We start from the raw sequence: 23,134 nt of genomic DNA, 5'->3' as shown, positions 1-23,134 counted from the left end.
ATAACATAATTTATTCCCTACTGTTGAATAGATATTTGAGTTGTTTTCAACATTTTCTTCCTGTAATGTTATGATCCTTAAATACAATTCTTGTTTTATTTCTTCATGGGGGAGAGTTCATTAATGTGAAATAACAGGGTAAAAGAGTAAAATATCTTTACTTTTATTTATTTATTTTATGTTATAGTGCTGAAGGATCAGCCTTGCACACACTAGGCAAGCCCTCTACTTCTAAGCTACATCCCACTCCAGTATGAATATTTTTTAAAACCTTGATATATATATATATATATATATATATATATATTTAGATAGACATGCTATTATATGACATGACTATGCATTTTATTTTTTCCCTGGCCAACACTTGATATGTGTATAATGAATTGGTCAATATTTGGCAAACTATAGTCTTAAAACTATATAATTTCCCCTTATTTATAGTTTTGTTCTAATTTGAATCAGTGTTGTCTGTCTGTCTATCTAGATACAGGATGTTATCTAGTATAGGATGAGAGATAGCAGAGTAGGTGGTGATAGTTGCAAAGTCCCTGGCTTCATAGTTTTGGAGTCCAGAATTGGGTGCTCTGAGGGTGAGCCTGGCAGAGCCATATGAAACAGGAAAATCACCTCCAGTCTGTAACTTTACATACATTTGTGTGAGTGGCCTTCAGGCTGTTCCCAGAAATTAGAATAAAAATGCACCCTGACCTCTGGAGGCTTCTGGAAAGGGATCCTCTCAAGATGCTTTACAGCTCTTCCCTCTGATACAACACTCGACTGTTCGTTTGGCTTGTGCTTTCCATTTGTCATGCTGGATTTCATTTTTCAGATATGGGAAAAGAAAGAACATGTGCTGAAAACCTATGTGAACAGAATTGTACCCAGTTAAGTGAAGGAGGATTTATCTGCTCCTGTAGAACTGGGTTCAAAGCTGGTATTTTGGACAGAAACTCCTGTCAAGGTAGAGTATATTTCCTTCAGTCCTTATTAAGAAACTCTCATACTTTTTTTTTTTAAATGTCTCTCTGGCTATTACCTTTTGTTAAACCACTATTTTATTCTCTTCATGGGGCTAAACTCATGGTTTTGGGGCATCAAAATACTCAAGAATGCCAATTGCTTTTCTTCCCTGCATGCCTAGCAAAATGCCTAGCAACTAGTGTGTGCACAAAATATCTGTGAAATTGTGGTGAATAGTGAAGACCTTGGTGATGGTGGCTATTTATTGTCTCAGTGTATGATCAATTAAAGACAATCACCAGGCTTACTATCTTTATCTTGAGTCCAACAACACGTATTTATTACATACCTGTGTAGGTGATGCATGAATGAGGTATAGAGTCGGAAAGAAGCATATCAAGAATATCAGTGATGAGTCTGATTCTAGGTGTCTTTTATTATGTGAATTTGCTGTGTCTAATTTATGTGTCATACTTAAATGATTGTAAGAGTTCTTTTGCACGCTTAAGAACTCAATTGAGAAAGCAAATCGATGACTGTTGTTCCTGAAACAAGTTGGCTGAAGGGAAGTGATACCAAAAATAACACTACAAATGCTTTCTGGGTGAAGAATTGCTCTGTTTTGTATGAGGTCACACGGCTTCAATTAAACCCTATCTCCATTGCTGATGAGCTTTGGGACTTTGGGCTTAATGATAGTCCATACTTCATACAGGTTTTGTTTTTTAAAAAATATATGAAATTAGTAAAAAAAAAAAAAAACATGAGAAACAGCATCTGAACCTTAATAAGTGCTCCTCAAATGTATCATTGTTTATTTTCATCTGCACTCTTCTTGATTCTTGTTGCCTGTGAATATGAATTTGAACAAAAACAGGGTCTCTAAGGAATGGGTGGGAACAGATGTTGCATATTTGGTTTTATTTTGCCTGCAGACATCAACGAATGTGAGCAATTTGGGGTCTGTCCCCAGAACTGTCAAAATACCAAGGGAAGTTATGAGTGTTTCTGTGCAGACGGCTTCAGGTCGATGAGTGCACGCTACGGAGAACGGTGTGCAGCTGACGGTATGCTGGGCTCAAGTCGCATCTGACAACGTTAGGGGGAAGCAAATGCCAATGAGCACCCCATACCAGGAGATGAACTCTCAGTCTTCCTGTTAACTGACCAGATACTTTTCTTCCAATACCTTCCCAGTTTCTGTCCTCCACTTCTCTCTGTCAGTTTGAAATGCTAACTACAATCTCCCACCAATACATAGGATTAAAGCAAGAGTCAGGTATTTTTTATAATTCTGGGTTTGGCCTCTTGTCTACCTTAATATAAATATTTCAAAAACTGGACAAGATATTACCCTCCAGAAGATTCCACTGCAGCAAGAGCTTACAGGAGGGATCGTCACCAATAGAAGGTACCTGAGGAGGCCCTTGAGCTGCCACTCTAACAAGGTCAGGGTCTGAGGCCGTGTAATCCAAGATGGGCACAAAAAACATTGAACTGGGGCAGGTGGGGCAAGTCAGAGACACTCTGCTGCCCTTCCCTTTGTTATTGTTCATGGACTTTTAGCAACAGACAGGAGGAGTCTGGTGCATTCATAACACAGTCATTAGTTTATATTTTAGATTAATTATATTTAGCATTAGGCTAAATTATATTTAGATTCAGGCCAAGTGAAAAGCAGTAATATGTACCAGACAGCAAAGACAAAAGAGAAGGAATATAAGTCAGAGGTTTTATACATGAAATTTCACAGGCCTGCTCTAAATCCCAGTTAAGGAATATGTGGCTTTATTTTAAATTTAAAACTTTTATTAGAGTTTAGGAAAATTGTCCTTTCATTTTGTTAATGTTGGGCAAATTTATATGAATACTATATATTCATATAAATTGGGCTTTTAAAGCATATGTTTGACTTAAATAGGACAAATACTTAAGTATTTTATCCTCCAAACATTTTTAACAGTGAATGAAAACCAGAGTGATGGCATTTGAACAGTTGGTCTGGTAATTAAGCAGCAAACTTTAAGCTGTTTAAATCTTTTAACTAAGGAGATGATTAAAATACATTAGAATATTCATACAAAGCATAATGTCAAGATGGAGGAAATATATAAAATGAACTTTTAGAAGTTACTTAAATTGTATTTGATTGACATTATGTGAGTAGATTAAATTTTTAAAATTCTAGAAAAGCTTCTTGGGATGAATCATCATTGAAAGCTGCTGTAGGTAATTTTTTTTTTTAAATAAACAAGCTGCTGCTTTTTTTCTCACTAGCTAGGAGCTAAATTGGGTCATAGAGATGATTACCTGCTAAAAGAATCATAAAATCTGTCAGTAAAGAGTGAGGAACAAGAACTTCCTGGTAAACTTTTGGTGAGGCTGTGAATGTTATTTCCCTTTTGTGAGAATGAATGTCTATAATCTTGTCTGTTTTAATGTCAGCAAATAAAGAAAATAATTCAATGAAAATGAAGGCTCTCCATAGCAGTTTCAGCCTCGCTTTGCTCTAAACTGTCACCAAGGACACAGAATAAGGAAATGATAATATGGCTAAGCAGAGATATTGTCCACAGTCATGGATTTTGGAACTCAGTTGTATGGTCAGCTTTATTGATTAACAGAGATGGTCAGATTCCTATAAAAATTCATGGCTTTTTCCCCCTTACTTATTTTATTTGTTCTTTTTAGATACATAGTGTATATTGACATGTTAGACATACATGGAGCATAACATTCTAATTAGGATCTTATTCTTGCAGTTGTACATCATGTTTTTTAAAGGGAGGCAGGAATACCTGCTATGCATCTTATATCCTACTTTATATTTTAACAGTTCAGGTTGAATTCAAACCGATAAAGTAGTCTCTTTTTGTTTCCAGGTGACCCTCCATTGTTGCTCCTGCCTGAGAATGTTCGAATTCGAAAATACAATATGTCATCTGAGAAGTTCTCAGAGTACCTTGAAGAGGAGGAACGTATCCAAACTCTTGATTATGACTGGGATCCCGAGGGCATAGACCTCAGTGAGTATGAACTTTGGCATCTGTCATTGATAATAAAATGACTTTATTAATATTTAGATGTTGAATTGGGGGGAATTTGTTTTTTTACAAGGGGATTTTGTTTCCCCCATGGAAGAAAGCTCCTGATGCCTTACAGTGGACTTGAGTTCCTGCCAACTTCTCCCAACTTTGCTTCAAACCTTCTCCCAACATCTTATCTTTACTTGTACAACTCCCATTCTTCCCTACCATTGTACACTTGGGAAATTTCTACTCAGACCTCAAAGTCCCAATGTCATGTCCTCTGGGACATCTGTAATGTAATTGTGTAATGCACCCATGAGCCTGCAGCATTGTATACACACTTCTACCAAAGCACATGTGACATTGAGCTGTATAGCTAGTGGTACACAGATTTTTCTCCCTACGCACTAAACATGCGCTCTCTGGAGACAGAGATCTCATTCATTTCTATATGCCTAGTACCTGACCTAATATCTGGCACAGTGCATGTGGTGGGTGCTCTAAAAGCTTAGTTGGGTGCAGGGAAAAAGTATAAAGCCTATAATTGGGCCTCTCGGGGCTATATGGGAAGTAGTAGTGGGTAAAAGTCAGAAAACTGGTGTTCTATACCTATAGCTCATCTTCTCTCCTTGTTTGCCTCGTATACTACATTTATAACCTTAAGCGATTGTAACCATTTTCTGTATCTCAATGTTTTATATGTAAAATGAAAGTAGTCATCTTATTCTTCCTACCTACCTCTGAGAGTTATTTTGGAAGTTGAATTACATAATTCATATGAAATGCTTTGAAAAATATCAGTAACTACATCAATGAAAGATTTATTATTGTTGTATTTCCTCCACATGTATTCATGCAAAAAATAAACTTTTCAAGAAAGATGTGTATCTAGGAAAGCAGCAGATGCCCAATATATGCTTTAAAACTCAGTCTCCCTGTGCTTTTAACCTACTTGCTGTATATTGTCCTTTCATCTGTACATAAAAAAGGACATCTCATCTACCTGTCTCTTCTATTGCCACTGATACTGCATATGAATTTTTTTTAATACATTCTACTTTGGAAACTAGACCTGAGAGCAAATAGGCTCTTGATCAATATTTTAATGAGTTACCTTCAAATAGAGATGACTAAGAAAATATTAATAAGTTGTCAGTTGAAATATTTGTAGCAAATAGCTCAAGTATGATAGGTTTGAGGTTTGATCATATTGTTGTAATTGAATTATTAGTATCATAAAAACAAAGGGGAAGTAGAGATCTTAATAGATGAGTAGCAGTTCACTTGATTAGACCCCATTTCCTCCCTTACTTGATGTTCTTAAAATGAAACTGGCATGTGTCTTCTTTTGTAGGTGTTGTGTATTATACTGTACTGGCACAGGGCTCTGAGTTTGGTGCTATCAAACGTGCCTACATCCCCAACTTTGAATCCGGCGGCAATAACCCCGTTCAGGAAGTTGACCTGGGCCTGAAATACGTAATGCAGCCAGATGGACTAGCAGTGGACTGGGTTGGAAGGTAAATTTGCCACACATCTCCTTCTTGCTTGTTCTGTCTTCCTGGCTAGAGCTCTCTGCTGCTCACGTTGGCATGTGACTCAGCTGGGCCCAGGTATGGATGTGCTCTGCTGTTGGTGTCACTGGGCAATGCCTGGGCTTGCCTTTGGCCTGGCAACCTCCTCTGCTTACCCTAGTGTGTCATGTAAACATCACCCTTTCCTGTTTTCTATGGGTGTCATGAGAAGGTTTGAGAAAGCACCCAGATCAAGATTATTCTGTATTCTATCGGGTAGAGCTTTCTTGCAGACAGAGTTCTGGATTCCAAAACTGACTTTCAGTTATGGCAGCACTGTGTATTTTGTGAAGCAAGGGAACAGCCTCACAATTCTCCAAGCAAAGCAATTGAGATTAAACTGTTTTCTCTCTGGTAATTACTTTGGGGAGGAACAAACCACATCTTGTGTTGTAGCAGGCTAGCTCTCTGGAACTGATTGAGAATTTGACTTTCCCGCTTCATCTTTGGCTTTTGAGTTAATGGAGGCATCTGCTCTGTTCTTTTCTTTTAGACCTTACAGAACCATCTGGCTCTAGTATCCTTTCTAGGGACCAGAACCACACATTTTGGATGATCCCTAAGTCAGAACCCTCAGGAAGATGCATGGGATGCAAACCAGGGCGAGAAAGTTATTCAGCTCCTTCTTCAAGGAGGAGGCTGGCACTCAAGTGACAGTGGGGGAAAGTAATTACATGCAAAAGAACTCAAGCATTCATAGCATCAGCATCCCCTGTGTCCTTCAAAATGAACTCATAATGGAGAGATGTTGGAGAGGAAAGCCTCAGCAGCTCACTGCCCTCCTGGAGAATGGAGACTCATTTGCAGTGTAAATTCATTCTCACCTTTTAACAAACCCTTCTGGGGCTCTTGGAAGACTTGAGCTTCTCTGAAGAAGTTAATTGGGTCCCCACTGTGCCCGCAGGCTTCCACGAGACTCACTTCAACATTTTTCTGTCAGAAAATGGGGCCTCAGAGAACTATTAGTGGAGTCAGAAGCTTGAAACTCTAGACATTTAACACTTCCTTTGGAAAACCAACCAGGCAATGGCAGATCCTCTTGTTTGAAGTGTTACCCGTTTCTCAGTCTTAATGGATGAGGGAATTAAGAAATCCTGGCAGCTCTTTCTGCTTGTAAGCTACAGAGACCTGCAGGCTTAGAAGTGGAAATAAGGTCAGAGTGGCCTTGCTGACTTGGTTATTTTGAATGCTGATTCCACTCATCTGATACCAGATTCCTATTGATTCCAGTGGGGGCTCTTTGCTGAGGAGGAAATAGACTCTTGGGCAGCCAGGCTTATGCCTTATAAGTTCTACCTGAAACACATGTCTCATAAAAATGCCTGATAAGAGACCAGCCCAACTGCGGCATCCACCTCTATTACCAATCCTCGCTGATTCAGCTGCTTTGGCTGATTATTCTTCCATATGTAACTTTCCAAAGATGTTCCCTTGTCTGGAAAGATTAGGATGTTCCTGAGAGAGGGGCTCTGTGCTCTGATTACAGGTATCTCAGTATCTCAGTAGCTGTTTTGTTGACCAGAGCTGCCAAACTGAATTTTCTCATCTTAAAACCTCTCCCCCAGAAATATTCAGTCTAGACGTTTCCATTGTTTAACTTTGTCCCTCTGAACTTAGGCATATTTACTGGTCTGATGCCAAGAACCAACGAATTGAGGTGGCGAAGCTTGATGGAAGGTACAGAAAGTGGCTGATTTCCACTCAGTTGGACCAACCAGCTGCGATCGTTGTGAATCCCAAACTAGGGTGAGTCCTTGAAGGAATCTTCTATGATTGGGATAATCTCCACTGGGTTTCCATGTCCTCTGATATTTTAGAATGGAATTTATGACTGTTTAAAGAATTATAATATGCCCTGGGATCATATAGGACCAATAATTTCTGACGGGGAAATTCCTTGGAGAACATTCCTGAGAACCTTTCCGGTTACACAAATTCCTTGACTGAACTTTAAAATTCTTTGCATATTGGGTTCTTTACTTCTTTAAGCAAAGGCTTAATCAGAGTTGTTTTTCCTTTCATAAGAGTAACTCACTTATTGAAATTCAACTAGGGATTTGGTTATATTTCATTGGGTAGAATTAAACATTTATTTCCCAAATATGCAAGTACATCAAATAACATATGTATAAATATGTACTATTGATTTATAGAAATGTTCCAATTTGTGGTTTATCATCTCAGCATGAGAACTAGTTTTGTCATTTTTCTCTGTATTTCAAGACATTTAGGACTAGATAAATTGATATTTACTTATTTAATTTGGCTTCAGAGTAGTAACTTAAAAATTTTTTCTTTGAGTAGCCCCAAACACTTCTCCTATTTGGACAAGACCAGTATGACCCTTTGTAGTGCCGATAATTGTACCTAAAGTACTACAAACTATCCTGACTTTCATTCTTTTACATTTCATGTTAAATAACGCCCATAGAAACTTAGCAATGACACTTAAAAAATGCTTGCCTGATAAGATTAAACTGTAATGTGGACCTAACCTCAACATTAGTCCTTCCTTCTTGTATCTTACATATATAATATCTTAAGAGCAAAGAAAAGCTCCTTATCTACTGAAGCTCCTTATATACTGAAGAGTATAAAAATATTTTCACTTAGCACCCAGGTCTCTGTGAAAGACTGTGCTTTGTTGGTACTGTTCAACTCTCCGTACTAGTGGGGAAACCACTAGGGAAGAATCTACAATGAAGAATACTTCTGTTGTAGGCTCATGTACTGGACTGACCAGGGGAAAGAATCTAAAATCGAGTGTGCCTGGATGAATGGGGAGCATCGCAGCATCCTGGTTTCCGAGGACCTCGGTTGGCCAACTGGCCTTTCTATTGACTATCTGAACAATGACCGGATCTACTGGAGTGACTCCAAGGAGGACGTCATTGAAACCATAAACTATGATGGAACTGATAGGAGAACCATTATAAATACAGGTTAGAAATCAGTTAGATTTAATACATAAAATAATTAACATATTTCTAGTCTCTTTGCCCATTTTCTCAAGAAGGAACCCTGATCTTAGGAAATGGTTTCCATAATTCTGCCCATCAACTCCCAGCTGCTAAATTAAATGCAAATGAATCAACTAGCAGTAATTAAATTCTTTTTTGCTCCTTTTACAGAATTTTAAGAAATGCCTCTCAGGTGTAGATATTGTAATAACTGAAATTTCTATCATATACCCATATCAATCCATGTCTGATCGCTTCTAGACTTACTCGTGTGTGTGTTATGCGAGATTGTTTCATTGTTCATGACTGGAAACATCTAGGAAAAAAAAGGGAACATTTTGTTTTCTTGTCCAGACTCTGCAGAGTTGCAGTGGTCCAGTACATATCACATTTTCCCTATCTGACCAATGGTGTCTTATGTTCAAAGGAAAACCTGAAATCTCTGCTCTACAAATTGTTTTCCAAAGATGAAACCAAATCAGCAATTTGAATGTGAGCTAGTGCCCTGTAATTGGTGTCAGGCAGCATGCATTAATCTCATGTAATTTCTGTCACCTTGATCTCCCAGTGCAGCACTTTCATGGTCACATGTGCAGAAAATATGCCTGAATGTTCCAGGAGTTTCCAGGCGTTTGGGATTAATTCAGTCTGAATATCATCAGATATGCACTGGGATCTTATCTTTTTAATACCCTGTTTTGTTTTTCTGCCATTGCTATCATAAGCAGCATTGAAGCCTTACAGTCTGGACATCTTTGAAGATCAGCTATACTGGGTATCTAAGGATAAAGGAGAAGTGTGGAAACAAAATAAATTTGGGAAAGGCCAGAAAGAGAAAATGCTGGTCGTGAACCCTTGGCTCACTCAAGTACGGATCTTTCATCAACTGAGATACAATCGGTCAGGTAATCACCAACCATGGAATAAAATGCTCTTTATTATCTGGAAGTCTCATTTCAAAAGAATGGCTATAGTATTGGCAAGGGGCAGTGGGTAAGAATAGGCTGCTCTCTTGGTGCATTAAAGAGGTTATGTGGGGGTATGGTAGGAAGATGAACCATTTTGACAAAAGAAAGAATATTGGAGGTCAAATGAAATCATACAAACCACCAGCATTAAAAAAAACATAGTCAATGTAAAAATATTTCAGTCCTCCTTGTTTGGCATTGTGGATATGTACTTCTGGGCCATAGAATCCAGTAGACATCAGACCCCTGCTAAGTTGAATGAAGAAGTCACAAAATGGGTTTCACGAATATCAGTTTGAACCACTCTTCAAGTGGTCAGGCCACACTGCTCAGATTCTTGAGTCTTAGTTCAAAATTGTCAGTCACGTGAATTTCTACCTTCTCCCCTCTTTTTTGGCTTCTTAGCTCCGGGTCCTACCTCCTCAGGTTAACTGTGTTATGGTTCATTTTTCAGCATTGTGTAGTACAAGATGAAGGGGAGAGAAAAGTTTTGAGATGAGAAAAGGAAATAAATAGCTTGTAGTAAGTTCCTCACTTCTGGTTCTCTCCTTACTAACAGAAATGATAAGTTTAATTCTCTCCAACTCAAAGCTCAGATCTGCAAGATCTGAGATCTTGCAAGATCTGGCTCAGTAGTTAGTATGCCTAGTTCAGGTTGAATTCTGACAGGGCACTTCCTTTGATCCTTGTATGTGAGTCAGTGGGGAAGCCAAGATTCTTGCATTTATTTAGTGAACTGAGACCAGAAGAAAATTCTTCCTGGAGGTTTGGGATGGGAATCTCATCCAGTGTATGCCTTGGATAGACTGTATATCATGACCTGCCCAGATATGGGTAAAAACAAATCTGCGTGTAATCCTGGGGTCTTGTTGGTCTTCTGAACCATCTCAAATTGCTTAGCACTAGTTACATTTGGAGGTTTGACCAACAGATACCCACTTTCCAAACCTACTAGGCCAATAGAGGAGATAAGTAGTACCAAAAGACAATGCAAGTGATACAGAGATGGGATGGAGGACACGTGGCGGGGGGTTCTGTGCCACTTTGGTGGGGTGGCAAGGATGAAAGTGTGAATGAAGGTGAGTTTCCAGGTAACACATAATGGTCTAGAGATGTTGGGAAGCTGTAGGACCACACCCAGCATCTGGACACACCTTTGGTGGAGTATTCATTCTCCTATCAGGACCTAACTGCTTTTCTCATCTGCTTTCCAGTGTCCAACCCTTGCAAACAGATCTGCAGCCACCTCTGTCTACTGAGACCTGGAGGATACAGCTGTGCCTGTCCCCAAGGGTCCAACTTTATAACAGGGAGCAACACTATGTGTGATGCAGGTAGGGACACCCTCTGGGCAGCCTAAGAATCCCTGTGTGCTGTGTCCTTTGCAGAACAAAGTAGGTGAAAGGGGTAGCTAGAAGGAGGGATGAGTGATGTGGGAAACACAAACAGAGATGAGTGGACTCCAGGGGCCAAACAAGGATTTCTGAGATTTGCTAAGATCTTCAGAGAAACAGGTCCTAAATCTACACTTGTGTTGCCTTGTAAAGACCTTTTGAAGGGTGAGTTTTCTTCCTCTTTCCTTCACCCAGTGGATTTCTGTTGTCCCTGAATTCACTTAGCCTTACCTGAGATTAAGGTGAAGAACCATATTCCTGAGGTGGGAGGGACTTGTATAGTACAGACAGGAGGGATAGAGGATGTTCACTGTTTTTCTCACATGCTCATTTCAGAGTTCTGACAACTGAAAAGGGGCCATATTTTGAAAGATACTTTATGTCATTGGGAAATGAAGGCCAGAATAAGAAAGAGATTTAATTCTCATCGCAAATGTTGTGGATAATTTCTGGGCAAGATTCTGTTTTTCAATGACTCTTTTAAATTAAAGAGTTAGTAAATCGTGGGGAACAACTAGTGTCTCTAACTATTTTCCTAGGCTTAAAAAACACCTTGGGGCTGCCCTCCACTTTTTTGGCTGATGGGGAAATGGAGAGGCTTAATCTCCTTCTACCAGCAGGGGGAGCAAGTGTTTAAACAGGGTTAAGCCCTTTTACTCATCCCAACCAGACTGAAAAGTTGGCCCATTTTTGGAGAATGAACTCGGAGACAAAAACCGGCTTCCTTTTTGCTCCCATGCTCATCCCAGCACTGCTAGGGAAATATTGGCAATATTTCAATATCTTGAGCAATATTTTGAACAAAATTTGTTCTATGCTACACATGGATCCTTCTGACATTTATTGTGGTTTCACGTTGTAGAGGAGGTGTCATGTAAGTTTTCACCTCATCTGCTACCTTCCTCTCTTAAACTTTGTGCCAAATGGGTTATGTTGAGATTCTCATCTAAAACAACTCACCAAAGTGAGCACATTAATGATGGTATTCATTCCATATGGTCTTGGAGCGGTATATTAATTTATCAGTTAGCACTGTAAGTATTTATTGAGTGCCCTCTATGTGCTAGGCACCGTTCTGAATACTGGAATGAACAGAAGTGAACAAAACTCTCTATCTGCTCTCGTTAATTGTGTTTTCTAACAGGACAATAAAGAGAGAAACCCGTAAACATGTAATAGGGAAAGTACCATGCGGACAAGAAAGCAGAGTGAGAGAATGAACAGGTGGTTTTTTGCTTGCTTTTGCAGACAGAATCAGGAGGGCCTCTTTGGTAAAAGTAACATTGAGTAGAGACTCAAATTGAAGGGCTGAACCAGGAGGGTAGTCAACTCCTTAAGTAAAATACACAAAAGTATCTATGAAACATGTTCTAAGTATAAGGCATTGGATCATTACTGACCCATCAGGCACATCAAAGGAATATATGACATCATATATTCCTTTGATTTTCCTTTTTTTTTTTTTTTTAACTGTTTTGCAATACCTTTATTTTGAGGAGGGAGAGGTAGAAAGGAGCCTGGGAAAAGCTCACATGCCAACTCCATTAGCACACATTCAGCAGAACTTTTTTCATTCACTAAATGATATATTTGAAGCTGAAAGTGCTATCGCAAGACAGGCGTTTGCCTTTGCATCTCCTGCACAAGTCTTGACGATGGGGGCATTTGGGGTCCACATGGCAAAGTCTTACTGGGCAGGAACATCTAGTTTTCTTACACCTTTGGCAGGTGATATCTTCCACACATCATAGGTCCTGAACCAGGCTCAGGACCTATGGGAAGGAGGAATTATTCCTTACATTGGAAGGACTTTAAAAAATAAAATCTTCTGCTCAGTGTCCATCAAGTATTTATTTAGGTGTTTGTCTGTGTATATCTGTGTGTTGATTAGTTGATCCACTGATGCTTTGGAGCCTTTGCTATAGTGTTGAAGTGTATCTAAATTAAACTCTCAATTTTAATGGTCATTGAGGAGAATTTGAAAAACTTCAAATGAGAATATAAATGTAAATGTAAGATTCTCTTACCATAAGGCTCTTTTAACTATTCATACAAGTTCTGGAGTTTAGCATCTCTCTACTATCAACTGCCTATTTTCTTGCTACAAAATGTATATTGCTCTGAAGAGCTTTTTATTGATAAGGAAATTCACTTGACTTAGGGGGCAGGTGACAGCTTGACAGGGAGACTGTTAGCAGTCCCACCCCAGCCCCAGCCCTGGACACATTTGCATGGTGTGGGTACCTTGCTGAGTAGCCAACTAACACATGCATGGCTTTCCCTTTCTGCAGCCATCGAGCCTCCTATCGCCATGCCCCCCCCATGCAGGTGTATGTTCGGAGGAACTTGCTATTTTGATGAGAACAACCTCCCCCAATGCAAGTAAGTCTGGATGCTGAGGTCCCAGCCACAGGCCTTGTGTCAGCTGGGGGAATTCGAGACCTTAACGCAGCCTGGAAAACAAGTGCAGGTGCCTTGCTGGTTCACTAATCTTCTCAGTTTAACCAGCTTGCCCTCCTTTGGGGTGGTCTCAGAGGACTAAAGCAGTGCTTCTCAAACTATGATAGGCCAATGAATCATCTGGGGATCTGGTAAAAATGCTCATTCTCATTCACATTCTGCATTTCTAACAAGCTCTTGGGGATGCCACAAGCTGGGGGCCACACTCGGGGAGCAAGGAGTTAGAGAAATGGCAACTGTCTCTTTCCTGCTCGCCTGGGATGATGATATGACAGTCGGAGGGTGGGAGAACACCCCTGATATGCAGAAAGTTGGGGCCAAAGATTTGGAAAGAAGAAAGCTGTTGAGAAAGCTCATACACAGAGCAAGAGAAACAGAAACTTTTTAAAAAGTTTTAAAAGTTTAACGAAAGCACATCAGTGGAGAGGAAACAATTATGGTTTCCATTTGCACTTTCTAGGTGAAAATTCCATAGAGTAGAGAAGACGCCCATAGGTTTATTTGATAGGACTGACCGTGTAGGGTCACAGCTACTCCACTGTGAGTGAATTTCTGAAGTCAGACCCCGTTCTTTCTGCTCGTCATCTCTTGGCAGGATAAACAGAAGTTATGCAGGCAGCATGGTGTGTTCAACGTGTAATTTACTCAGTCAAAGCTCTCTCTTCCTCGGAGTGCTTATAAAATTGTAGTGGAGCCTAAGAGGCAACAGGGCTAGTGAAAGCTTCTCCTTTTACTTCCAGGTGTTCTAGTGGCTACACAGGAACTCATTGTCAAATTGGGCTTTCGAAAGGCATCCCTCCAGGAACAAGTAAGTCAAGAATATGAGCAGCCTGGGAACACTCAGGGCTCCTAACTTGAATGCTGTCATTTATTCTTTTTAACCTAGTCTTTAAAGAATTCATGGTCCTAGCCTCCAGCTCCTCCTGCTAAGCTTGTGGGTTCTTTCCCTTCTCTGTGTGTGTTGATATGCTCTCTGTTTCTTCCTTCTTTAACAGCAGCAATGGCTGTGCTGTTGACAATCCTCCTGGTCATCATAATTGGAGCTCTGGCAATTGCAGGATTTTTCCACTATAGGAAAACTGGCTCCCTTTTGCCTGCTCTGCCCAAGCTGCCAAGGTCAGTTTCATAATATGAAATAGAAGCCTGTATGATCATATGAATAAATAGGTTTTTAAAAGTTCAAAAGTTAACCTATTCTGCAGAAAGAAAAAGTACTAAGGATTTAAAGCTGTCATTTCAAGTCACTACTTCTTCATCGAGTAGTCTCTGAAGCTTGAGTGACAGATCATGTTCTATAGTCCAGATGGTTGCGTCTACTGGTGTGCCCCATGACAGTCAGGCTAGGACAGGTGGCTGTGCCACTATGCATCACAGGGCTTTATTCCTGGACGTGCCCCACAGGTCTCTTAGATCTCAGCATTGGAGAATGTGTTTTAATGTTTCCAGGTAAACAAGGCGACTCACTCCCATATTTGATGTTTGTACATTCAGGGCGGGAATTGCACATTTTATATAAGTAAGAGTTAGCATGTGAAGGAGGAAAGAGAATTGTTGCAATTTTTTTTTTTTTAAATGATAAAACACTGTTGTGGTTCCTTCCAGCTTAAGCAGTCTTGTCAAACCCTCTGAAAATGGAAATGGGGTGACCTTCAGATCAGGGGCAGATGTGAACATGGATATTGGAGTATCTGATTTTGGCCCTGAGTCTATTATTGACAGATCAATGGCATTGGTGAGTAGGGTTTCCAAATGATTATTTGAAGGTTGTCATTTTTGTGATTTTATAAAAGAATCTTTTATAAAGAATAAAATTAACCTTAAGAATATTGAAGTGAAGAATAAAGTCTGCACTGTATGTTGCAGAAATTCACCTAAAAACATTATTAATGGTAATAATAAAGTTGAAATTTATGTGCACTCTAAGCTTCACTGTTCCACTGAATAGTCTTAAATTTAATTCTAAAAAGTTTTATGGGTGAGTTGTCTTTTCTTTTTTCCTCTCTCTCTCTTTTTTTTTGAGGGTGAAAGAACACAATATTTTGGTTTTATTTGATAACATTTTATGTGTGTAAAAGGAGAAAAGAATCATATTTTTCCAAGTTATATATTTTTGCATTTATGTATACTGAGGGAATAGTGATTTTAGAGTCAGAATTGATTCTTACTATGGCCCTGCCACCTTCTAAGTATGTGATGATAGGCATGGAGCTTGCTTTCTTTGACCCTTGCTGTTCCCAACTGTGGAATGGGTACATGACTATCTCCTGTGAGGACCAAACAAGATAGTTTAGGAGGAGATTAGCATAGTCTTGGCACAGAGAGGGCTCCCTATAATTCACTTTCAGTATTTTGTTCCTCCCCCAAATGCCACTTTTTGCCCTGCCTGAAAGTACAATATTATCCCTTTCTCTCTTCTTATTCTGCTTTCTCTTCTTCTACCACCCACTCTTTCCAGTTGTTCATACCCATTCCCCAGTGAGTTTTTGGTGTGCAGAATTCAGATATAGAAAGAGTGTTTCTGTTTTCTTGAGCTGATATTTTAGTGCATTTCTGTGACCTTAGATAATGATTTGCCATTTGGAAGCTTTGTGTCTCTGTTCTTTGTTTTGTTTTGTTTTTGCTGTGCTGGGGATCAACCCAGGGCTTTGTGCATGCTAAGCAACACCTCTACTACGGAGCTGCACCCCCATTTTATCATGCTCTTTAGCCTTTCGTCTTTTGGATAAGTTTGGTGAGGCGCCTAGGGTGCCTACAGGTGCGAGGGGGGGCCCATTTCTCTGCCTATGAATCAGATCAGTGAAGTAAGATCTCTCTTTCTTCCTTATCCCATCAGGATGAACACTTTGCCATGGAAATGGGGAAGCAGCCTGTAATATTTGAAAACCCAATGTACGCAGCCAGAGACGGTGCCGTCCAAGTGGTCCTGCCATCCCAGGTGGGACATCACACAGCTTTTCCTGTCAGCTGCTGCTGCTGGATCTTGTTGCATTGAGTAGTGTCCCAGGGAGAGTCTCCTAACCTTCCTCCAAATGGAAGGAAGCGCAGCAGCCCATGCCTCAGCTTCACCCTGCAGTGTTTGGCTGGCCCCTGGACACCGCCCTGTGGATGCTCAGAACCCTGTGCTGCCACAGGGTCCTGAGTCATGGTGGCCGTGCTGGGGTGCTGTCATTCCCCCTCAGCCTCTCATTCTGAGAGGAGTCAGAGTGAGTGAGAGCTGAGTCGTTCAGAGGCCAGGCAAGCACAGGGCCTGATGTGTCATAGGCTCTTTCTGAATGTGTAGGAAGTGAGTGAGTGAATGATTGGTGTCGCAAGGGTGTGATTTGAGGTATGTCAAAGGCCCAGGGACCTCCCTATAGTTGCCTTTGCCCTATTTTTCTGAAAAGTGTGAGGTCTCCAAAGTCAAAAGGTGGAGTTGGGAGAAGAGATGGGTGTACAGGTGAAGGAAAAGAACTTTTCATTAGGTCTGGACCAGTAGCCCAGGCACCTGTCACTTGTACCTCATTTGTACAAACAATCATAGTCTCAGTGACAATAAATAACTTCCAACATGAACACCTAAACTGCTTTTAAATTCAGCATATTTTAATATAGGATGGAAATGTTTTACAAATAGCTTTCTTCAGAGCAGGAATATTTGAATCTTGAATGCTTTTGCCCTGATCCTTTTTAATAACCAGATAGCAAAACTTTAATGCACGATGAAAACAGATATGACATTTCATTGGCATTTTCACTTGAAACAAAATGAGGCCATGTACATAAACACGTACCCAAGTTTGAGAGAAACAAAGTGGTAAATGTGAAATTAGGGGACAAGGAGCTGATTATCTTCCTTGTAATTTATATATTCAGGATAATTTAGATTTAAGAGGGAAACTTGGAAATATATGAATGTTATAAAAATGTGCAAAGGGGTCTTAATTTCATTATAGTTAAAAAATTCAACCTCTTTTAAGCAGTTCTCTGAAATTATTAATTTTATTCTTAGTATTAGAAGGTGGGATTCTTAGTTCACCAGTGAGTTTCTTCTAGGACCTGGCTGCCTGTATTATACTTTTATTCAAAAATATGGTCAATAGCAGGAATGGAGAGTTATAGAGAAAACAGCAGGAATTGGTATTAATAACTAGGAGTGTGGCCAGTGAGCAGTACCTTTACCTCCCAGGATTAAGGCCTGAGATGACATAGTGGTGGTGCTTTTGACTGGGGGAGCTGGAAGTGGCATTTAATTCTAGTCTATCCATACAACAAAAATAGTTTCCGACCACACCTGTGGGAGGACAAAGTGGTAAACAGGACCAAAAAGTTGATAAGAAACTTTGTGATAAGTCTGTTTATTACTGAATTCTTTGAAAATTGGATAAGGGACTTCAATATGTTTACAGATGACAATGTCTGGAAATGTGGATAATAAGAATTATGGAAGTTCCATAAACCCTTCTGAGATAGAGCCAAAACCAACCTCCCCGGATGCTGATGGAACTCAGGTAACACTGGTAACTCAGATGACATCATTCCAAATGAGTGGAATTTGCAAAGAATTTAGGAATTGCTGGGTGGATATTAATCCATGAGAGATCATATCACAAAGAAGGGAAAACAGACTTATAGATCCAGTATCTGCAGAATAGGGAAATCTAATTGGAGGTACTCACTTATCTTGAATATATATTTCACTGTGCTGAGGATACATATAAATAACCCTTCCCTCCTTAATAATGTAGAGGTGGTTTTTTTGTTTATTTTTTTAAGCTCCACCGATAGTACCAATATTTACCACTAGATGACACTAATTTATACCCTCTTATCTGGCCAGTGAACCAATGGTATGTCACTCAACCAGGCATAGTGTTTAGTAGTGGAGATTAAAAGAAAAAGACCATCTAGTGGAGTTTCTCTACCATGTCTGTTAGATCTTTGCAACTTGAGGATTATTTGGAATGCAGATAGAAATTCAATAAATATATTAGATGTAAAACTGTTATAATGGATAATGTATCTCCAATTTTAATGGACACAGACGCAGCTATCCCAGATCTTGCTATTTAATTCTGGACAAGCCATTTTCTCTGGACCCTAAAGTCCTCAATAATGTGCCTCACTAGGGTCACTATCAGCATTTTGAGTAGGACAGTTCTTTGGGCTAGAAAATGTGTCCTGTGCATTGTAGGATATTTCAGTATTCTTGATGCCTGTCCAATAAATTCCAGTAGTGTCTCTCCTAACTCATTATGACCCCAGAAATCATCCATTACACACACAAACACGCACACACACACACATACACACACTCTCACACTCCCTCAGGTAAGAACAATAAGGTCTAGAATGTCTCAGTTCTGAGATTCTGTGACTGATTTTGTGAAGTAATATGAAGAAATGAAATTTTAAGATAGTACCCTTTTAATCAGTCATCATATCCCAAGTTGTATAATCCATAAACAAAATGGTATCTGCAAAGTTAATTTGGAAATCTCCTGAGATGTTTAGCTATGAAGCACCTCAGACATTGGTTCTGTTCATTTGGGTCAAAATGAAAGCTTATTGGTTAAATTGTTGCTAATGAGAAGAGCTTATGTCTAAGGTCTCTGTGTACCTTTTCATTATTTATTTCTTCTCTTGTCTCACTCACACACACAAACACACACTCACATAGGTGTTGTCTTAGAAAGGAATTTTCAGTTTCATAATTTTCAAGGGACTGAACTTTTTTCCCCTTTAAACTACATTTAAAAATGGATGTTGCAAATCTTTCCACAGACACCAGAATACTTGAACGTCCCATATTGGGTCCTCAGTTCTGACTCAACCCCAGGGCAGTGCCAGATTTAGTTTATCTCTCGACATCTTTTCCTTGTTTGACAGCTCTCCCCCAGACTGTGCAGGAAGGGGTTTGCAGTAGGGGGACTGTCACGTCTGGCCTGCTCCTCAGTGCTCAGAGAGAGAAGGAAAACAGGAAGATGTTTCAGATGAGACTCTTCCTTTCTCATCTCTGTCTTGCAGCACATTGATTCTTCCTCTTAACTTTTTAAAGTGAGTTGAGGCTGAAACCCTCTAAGATTTGTTCTCCACAGTGTGCCCAGGGATCTTTCTGTTCCTGTTGTCTCTTTGTAGCCAAGCACTAGTGTGGCTTAAAAGCAATAGAGGTACTTGGTTTAGATCACTGGAGATTGGCTCAAATATGCCAAGGAGTCCTTATCAGTACATAGGCTGCAAGGCCTCAAAGTCACGAATAGGAACTTCTGGGCTTGGTTCTACCATTCTCCATGGACAGACAGGGTCTGACCTGCATGTCTTCATCTTCCTGAGGTGGCACCATGTATAGAGTAAGTGCTCTTTGCAATTTGGGTTAAGTGAATGTCCTCTTTTGGATCTCCTGTGGTCATGTGCTTCCTATCACATGCGGGTCCTAACTTTCACAGAGCAAGAGCCATCCCTTAAAACTGCCTCAGCTCCCTGTTGGAGTAGGCTGTCTCTTCCCTTATCTCCTGCCAGGTAATGCTTCAGTAAGGTCAGAGCCACCCACAATTGACTAAGGTGGTTTCCTTTTGGATCTTTCAACTTATGGGCTTCCCTGAGCCTTTGAGTATTCACTGTCTGCTCACTGCTCAGTCTCGCTGTGACTCAGAATCTGTCATACAGGGATCATAAGAGAAGAACCTATCTCAGAGGGTTGTTGAGAAGATTAAATCAGAAACTTGTAAAAATCTTAGTGTAGTTCCTGACCCAGAGTAAGCACTCAATAAATGTTAGTTGTTTCTGTGGTTATGATGATTTCGGGAGGAAATGATGACGTGAGAGAGGACACACTTGAACTGGACAAGAATCAGGACACTCTTTTAGAAAACAAGAGCTACAATTTGGCTTTTTTTTCCAGTCTCTAGGCAGTCCTAGAAATCTCTTGTGTGTCTTAGTTTTATTTGTTTCTCTCTGTTGCAATAGCCACAACCATCAGCGTGGCAAAGCGTCTTGGCACTGTGGGTCCAGATTGGTAAACTGTACACTTCAAAGAAAGAACCATTTTGAAATTATTAAATGAGAAGAGCCCAGACAGTTTCAGTTATTGTTTTGGGAGCAATAGAAGAATAGAACAATTTACCACATGAACCAGGTCCCAAACTACTTTGTCCTTCTGCGAGAAGAAATTTTAAAAGCTACACCAAGGAAAAGGTACCACCAAAGAAATTCCATAACTGAACGTTTTGTTTTTTCTTTTCATTTAGGCTACAAAATGGAATATCTTCAAACGAAAGCCAAAACAAACTACCAACTTTGAAAATCCGATCTACGCAGAGGTAATTTTTAACAATTGTTCTTCGTGCATTTTTTTTTTTTTTAAGAAATACTACATTGGACATAAGCTCAGATTTTTCTGAGCAAATTGGCAAAGGTTAGTCTTTACTCAAAACTGTTTCTGGTCATGTTGGGAGAATAAATATTTCCTTGTGGTTGTAGATGGACCCGGAGCAGAAGGAAAGCGTGGCTGTGGCCCCACCTCCATCTCCTTCTCTCCCTACCAAGACTTCCCCGAAAAAAGACCCAAGTCCAGGCTACACTGCAACAGAGGACACTTTTAAAGACACAGCAAATCTCGTTAAAGAAGATTCTGAGGTATAGCCACACACCAGTGATGTAGGGAATAATTAGAAACACATTTTTGCACGTATATTTTTTACAAACAAATGAAAAAAAATTATTCATGTTCAGTCCTTTACAAAAAAAAAGAAAAAGTATATTTTTCTCTGTTTGCCTGTATTTGGAAATGTCTTGTGTGTCTTTTTTCTTTTTTTTTTTTTTTTACTTATGCCGTTTCATATTTTTACAAATAATTATCACGATGTACTATATGTATATCTTTGCACTAAAGCTGTCTGAAGGTAATGCTAAAAATACTGTACATTTGTAAATTTTGGAAAGATTGTCGCATCACTGAATTTGCTAATAAAGGTATCTGTTGAATGGGTTGGTGATCTTAGTAAATGATCCAGTGAGGAAAGGAATTCACTTGGGGCTTTTAGTCATGGTTAAAGAAGGGGCACCCTTCATCTTTCCTTTAGAATTATCCAGGGAAAGGAGTCCAGGCCCCACTCTTGGGTCCATTTTTACATATCAGCACTTAATTAATGTTCCATATTCCACATAAACTTGATGAATAGGCTTATCAATAGAGGCCACTGAGTGTTGTAGAAACACTGGATCTGACTGCCAATGCCTCAGACAATACAGAAGGTAGAAGAAGAGACTCGATTTCACCCTTCTGTGTGTTTTCTGTTGCCCATCCAGAACCCTCCCTGTCCTCTGTGTCCTCTCGCTAGCTGCCAGGTCAACATTTTTATTCCTAATGTCTGCGAGGAAATCCCATGTCATTAAGCACAAGTGTCCTGTGCTGTGTTTGTATCTAATTCAATGAGCTCTTTCCCTTGGTGGATCCTAGAGCAGCCTCTGCCCTTGCCTGGCATCTCAGGTGGTCCCCTACCCCAGTGACTGGAGCTCGGTAGCTGAATTACTAAAACCAAAACTGTGTCTTCTTAAAGTAAGGTGCAAAACAAATACCAGTGAAGTGAAGCCTCAACTAGGTTTTTGTTTCTGTGTGTGGAAAAATATCATTATAATGACTATTTATTTAGTGAGTTGAGCATGAATAGAAAGGGAAACTGTTCTTATTGAGCCTTTTTCAGGTCCTTTGCCTAAATCCATACATTTGTATCAGAATGTACTGTACAGCCCGGCTCTCCTCTGAGCAGCCGGGATGGTCTCCCCAACAGGAGCCATGGCAGGAACACAATCACCACGGCAAGTACCAATCCTGGTTCTCGTGCTGATATTGCACATTTGTTGAACAATGAATGGACGAATGGATGGATGAATGAAATGTACTACTGATTATTTTATGCCTCAGTTCTCAAAATATTTGTTGCTCATATTTTGAGGGCTGATTATAATTACTTGGAAATGTACTTTGATTAGAAAAGCAACTGGAAAATGATGCTGCTGAAAAATTTCTAATAAATGTGTATTTTATCAGATGTTTTCTGGGTGCTTCTTAAAGTCATGACTCTATTGTGTTTTGCCATGCAGAAAGCTTGAATGCCTTCTATTCACATGAATTCTACTTCCTGGACACGAACCTAGACCCATTTGTTTGAAAATCAACAAACCTCTGCATTCATTCTGTTTGTGTCTATGATATAACAGAATAAGTTATAGAAAACGAGCAAACAGGTCTCCAGAAACCAGGAAAAGTCAGTGTCCTGCTTAGCCAACAATATTACCAGTCATTTCCGGAATGCTGTGTGTGGCTGGTGCAGGCCAGAGAGGAAGGACACATGTTCCTGTTCCCTAAGGATAGTCATTTACCAGCCATTGCTTTCATCACACAGGCCAGGCCATTCTCCAGCTGTGAATATCTCTGAGCCTCAGCTGCTGCTTCTATCAAATGGGTTGTACGTGTCCAGGGTGAAAATATAGGTAAAGAGTGTAGCCTGGAGCCTGGTGTAAGTCAGCCCCCCATCAGTAGTGGCCATGATGGTCATAACTGATAAAGTAGAGAGAAAACTGAAGAGGCACGTATGTCCTTAAAACCTCCTCAAAACCTCCTCAGGTGATTTTAATGCACAGCTGGGGTGGAGATGATAAAAAGTTTGGTCATGGTTTATTGTCTTTGGACAGACACACACACACAAAAGATGATAAACACCCCTTCATATGAAAAATGGGAGAACCAGGGCTAAAAGAAGCTCAAGTGTACATTTGGGTCATAGCATGGGGAACAGAGGTTCCCAATGA

General features: G+C 39.9%; 1 protein-coding gene across 1 annotated transcript in view; it reads left to right on the top strand.

The window, feature by feature from the left end:
* The window catches only part of Lrp2 (LDL receptor related protein 2), a 192,866-nt gene extending 170,492 nt beyond the window's left edge, over positions 1-22,374 (top strand). Inside the window, exons 62-77 of the mRNA XM_048811966.1 lie at positions 833-964; positions 1,899-2,030; positions 3,846-3,989; positions 5,347-5,512; positions 7,184-7,312; positions 8,288-8,508; positions 9,255-9,431; positions 10,709-10,828; positions 13,180-13,270; positions 14,089-14,156; positions 14,344-14,464; positions 14,951-15,080; positions 16,182-16,283; positions 17,734-17,835; positions 20,572-20,643; positions 20,804-22,374. Coding sequence (XP_048667923.1) covers positions 833-964; positions 1,899-2,030; positions 3,846-3,989; positions 5,347-5,512; positions 7,184-7,312; positions 8,288-8,508; positions 9,255-9,431; positions 10,709-10,828; positions 13,180-13,270; positions 14,089-14,156; positions 14,344-14,464; positions 14,951-15,080; positions 16,182-16,283; positions 17,734-17,835; positions 20,572-20,643; positions 20,804-20,965 — 2,069 coding nt within the window. The 3' untranslated portion in view covers positions 20,966-22,374. The remainder of the gene's footprint in view (positions 1-832; positions 965-1,898; positions 2,031-3,845; positions 3,990-5,346; positions 5,513-7,183; positions 7,313-8,287; positions 8,509-9,254; positions 9,432-10,708; positions 10,829-13,179; positions 13,271-14,088; positions 14,157-14,343; positions 14,465-14,950; positions 15,081-16,181; positions 16,284-17,733; positions 17,836-20,571; positions 20,644-20,803) is intronic.
* Positions 22,375-23,134: the final 760 nt, after the last annotated feature.

This window comes from Marmota marmota, unplaced genomic scaffold (genome assembly GCF_001458135.2).
Source record: "Marmota marmota marmota unplaced genomic scaffold, marMar, whole genome shotgun sequence".
Classification (NCBI taxonomy): domain Eukaryota; kingdom Metazoa; phylum Chordata; class Mammalia; order Rodentia; family Sciuridae; genus Marmota; species Marmota marmota.
Note: the sequence above shows the minus strand (reverse complement) of the source record. Positions and strands in the feature narration are given on the sequence as shown.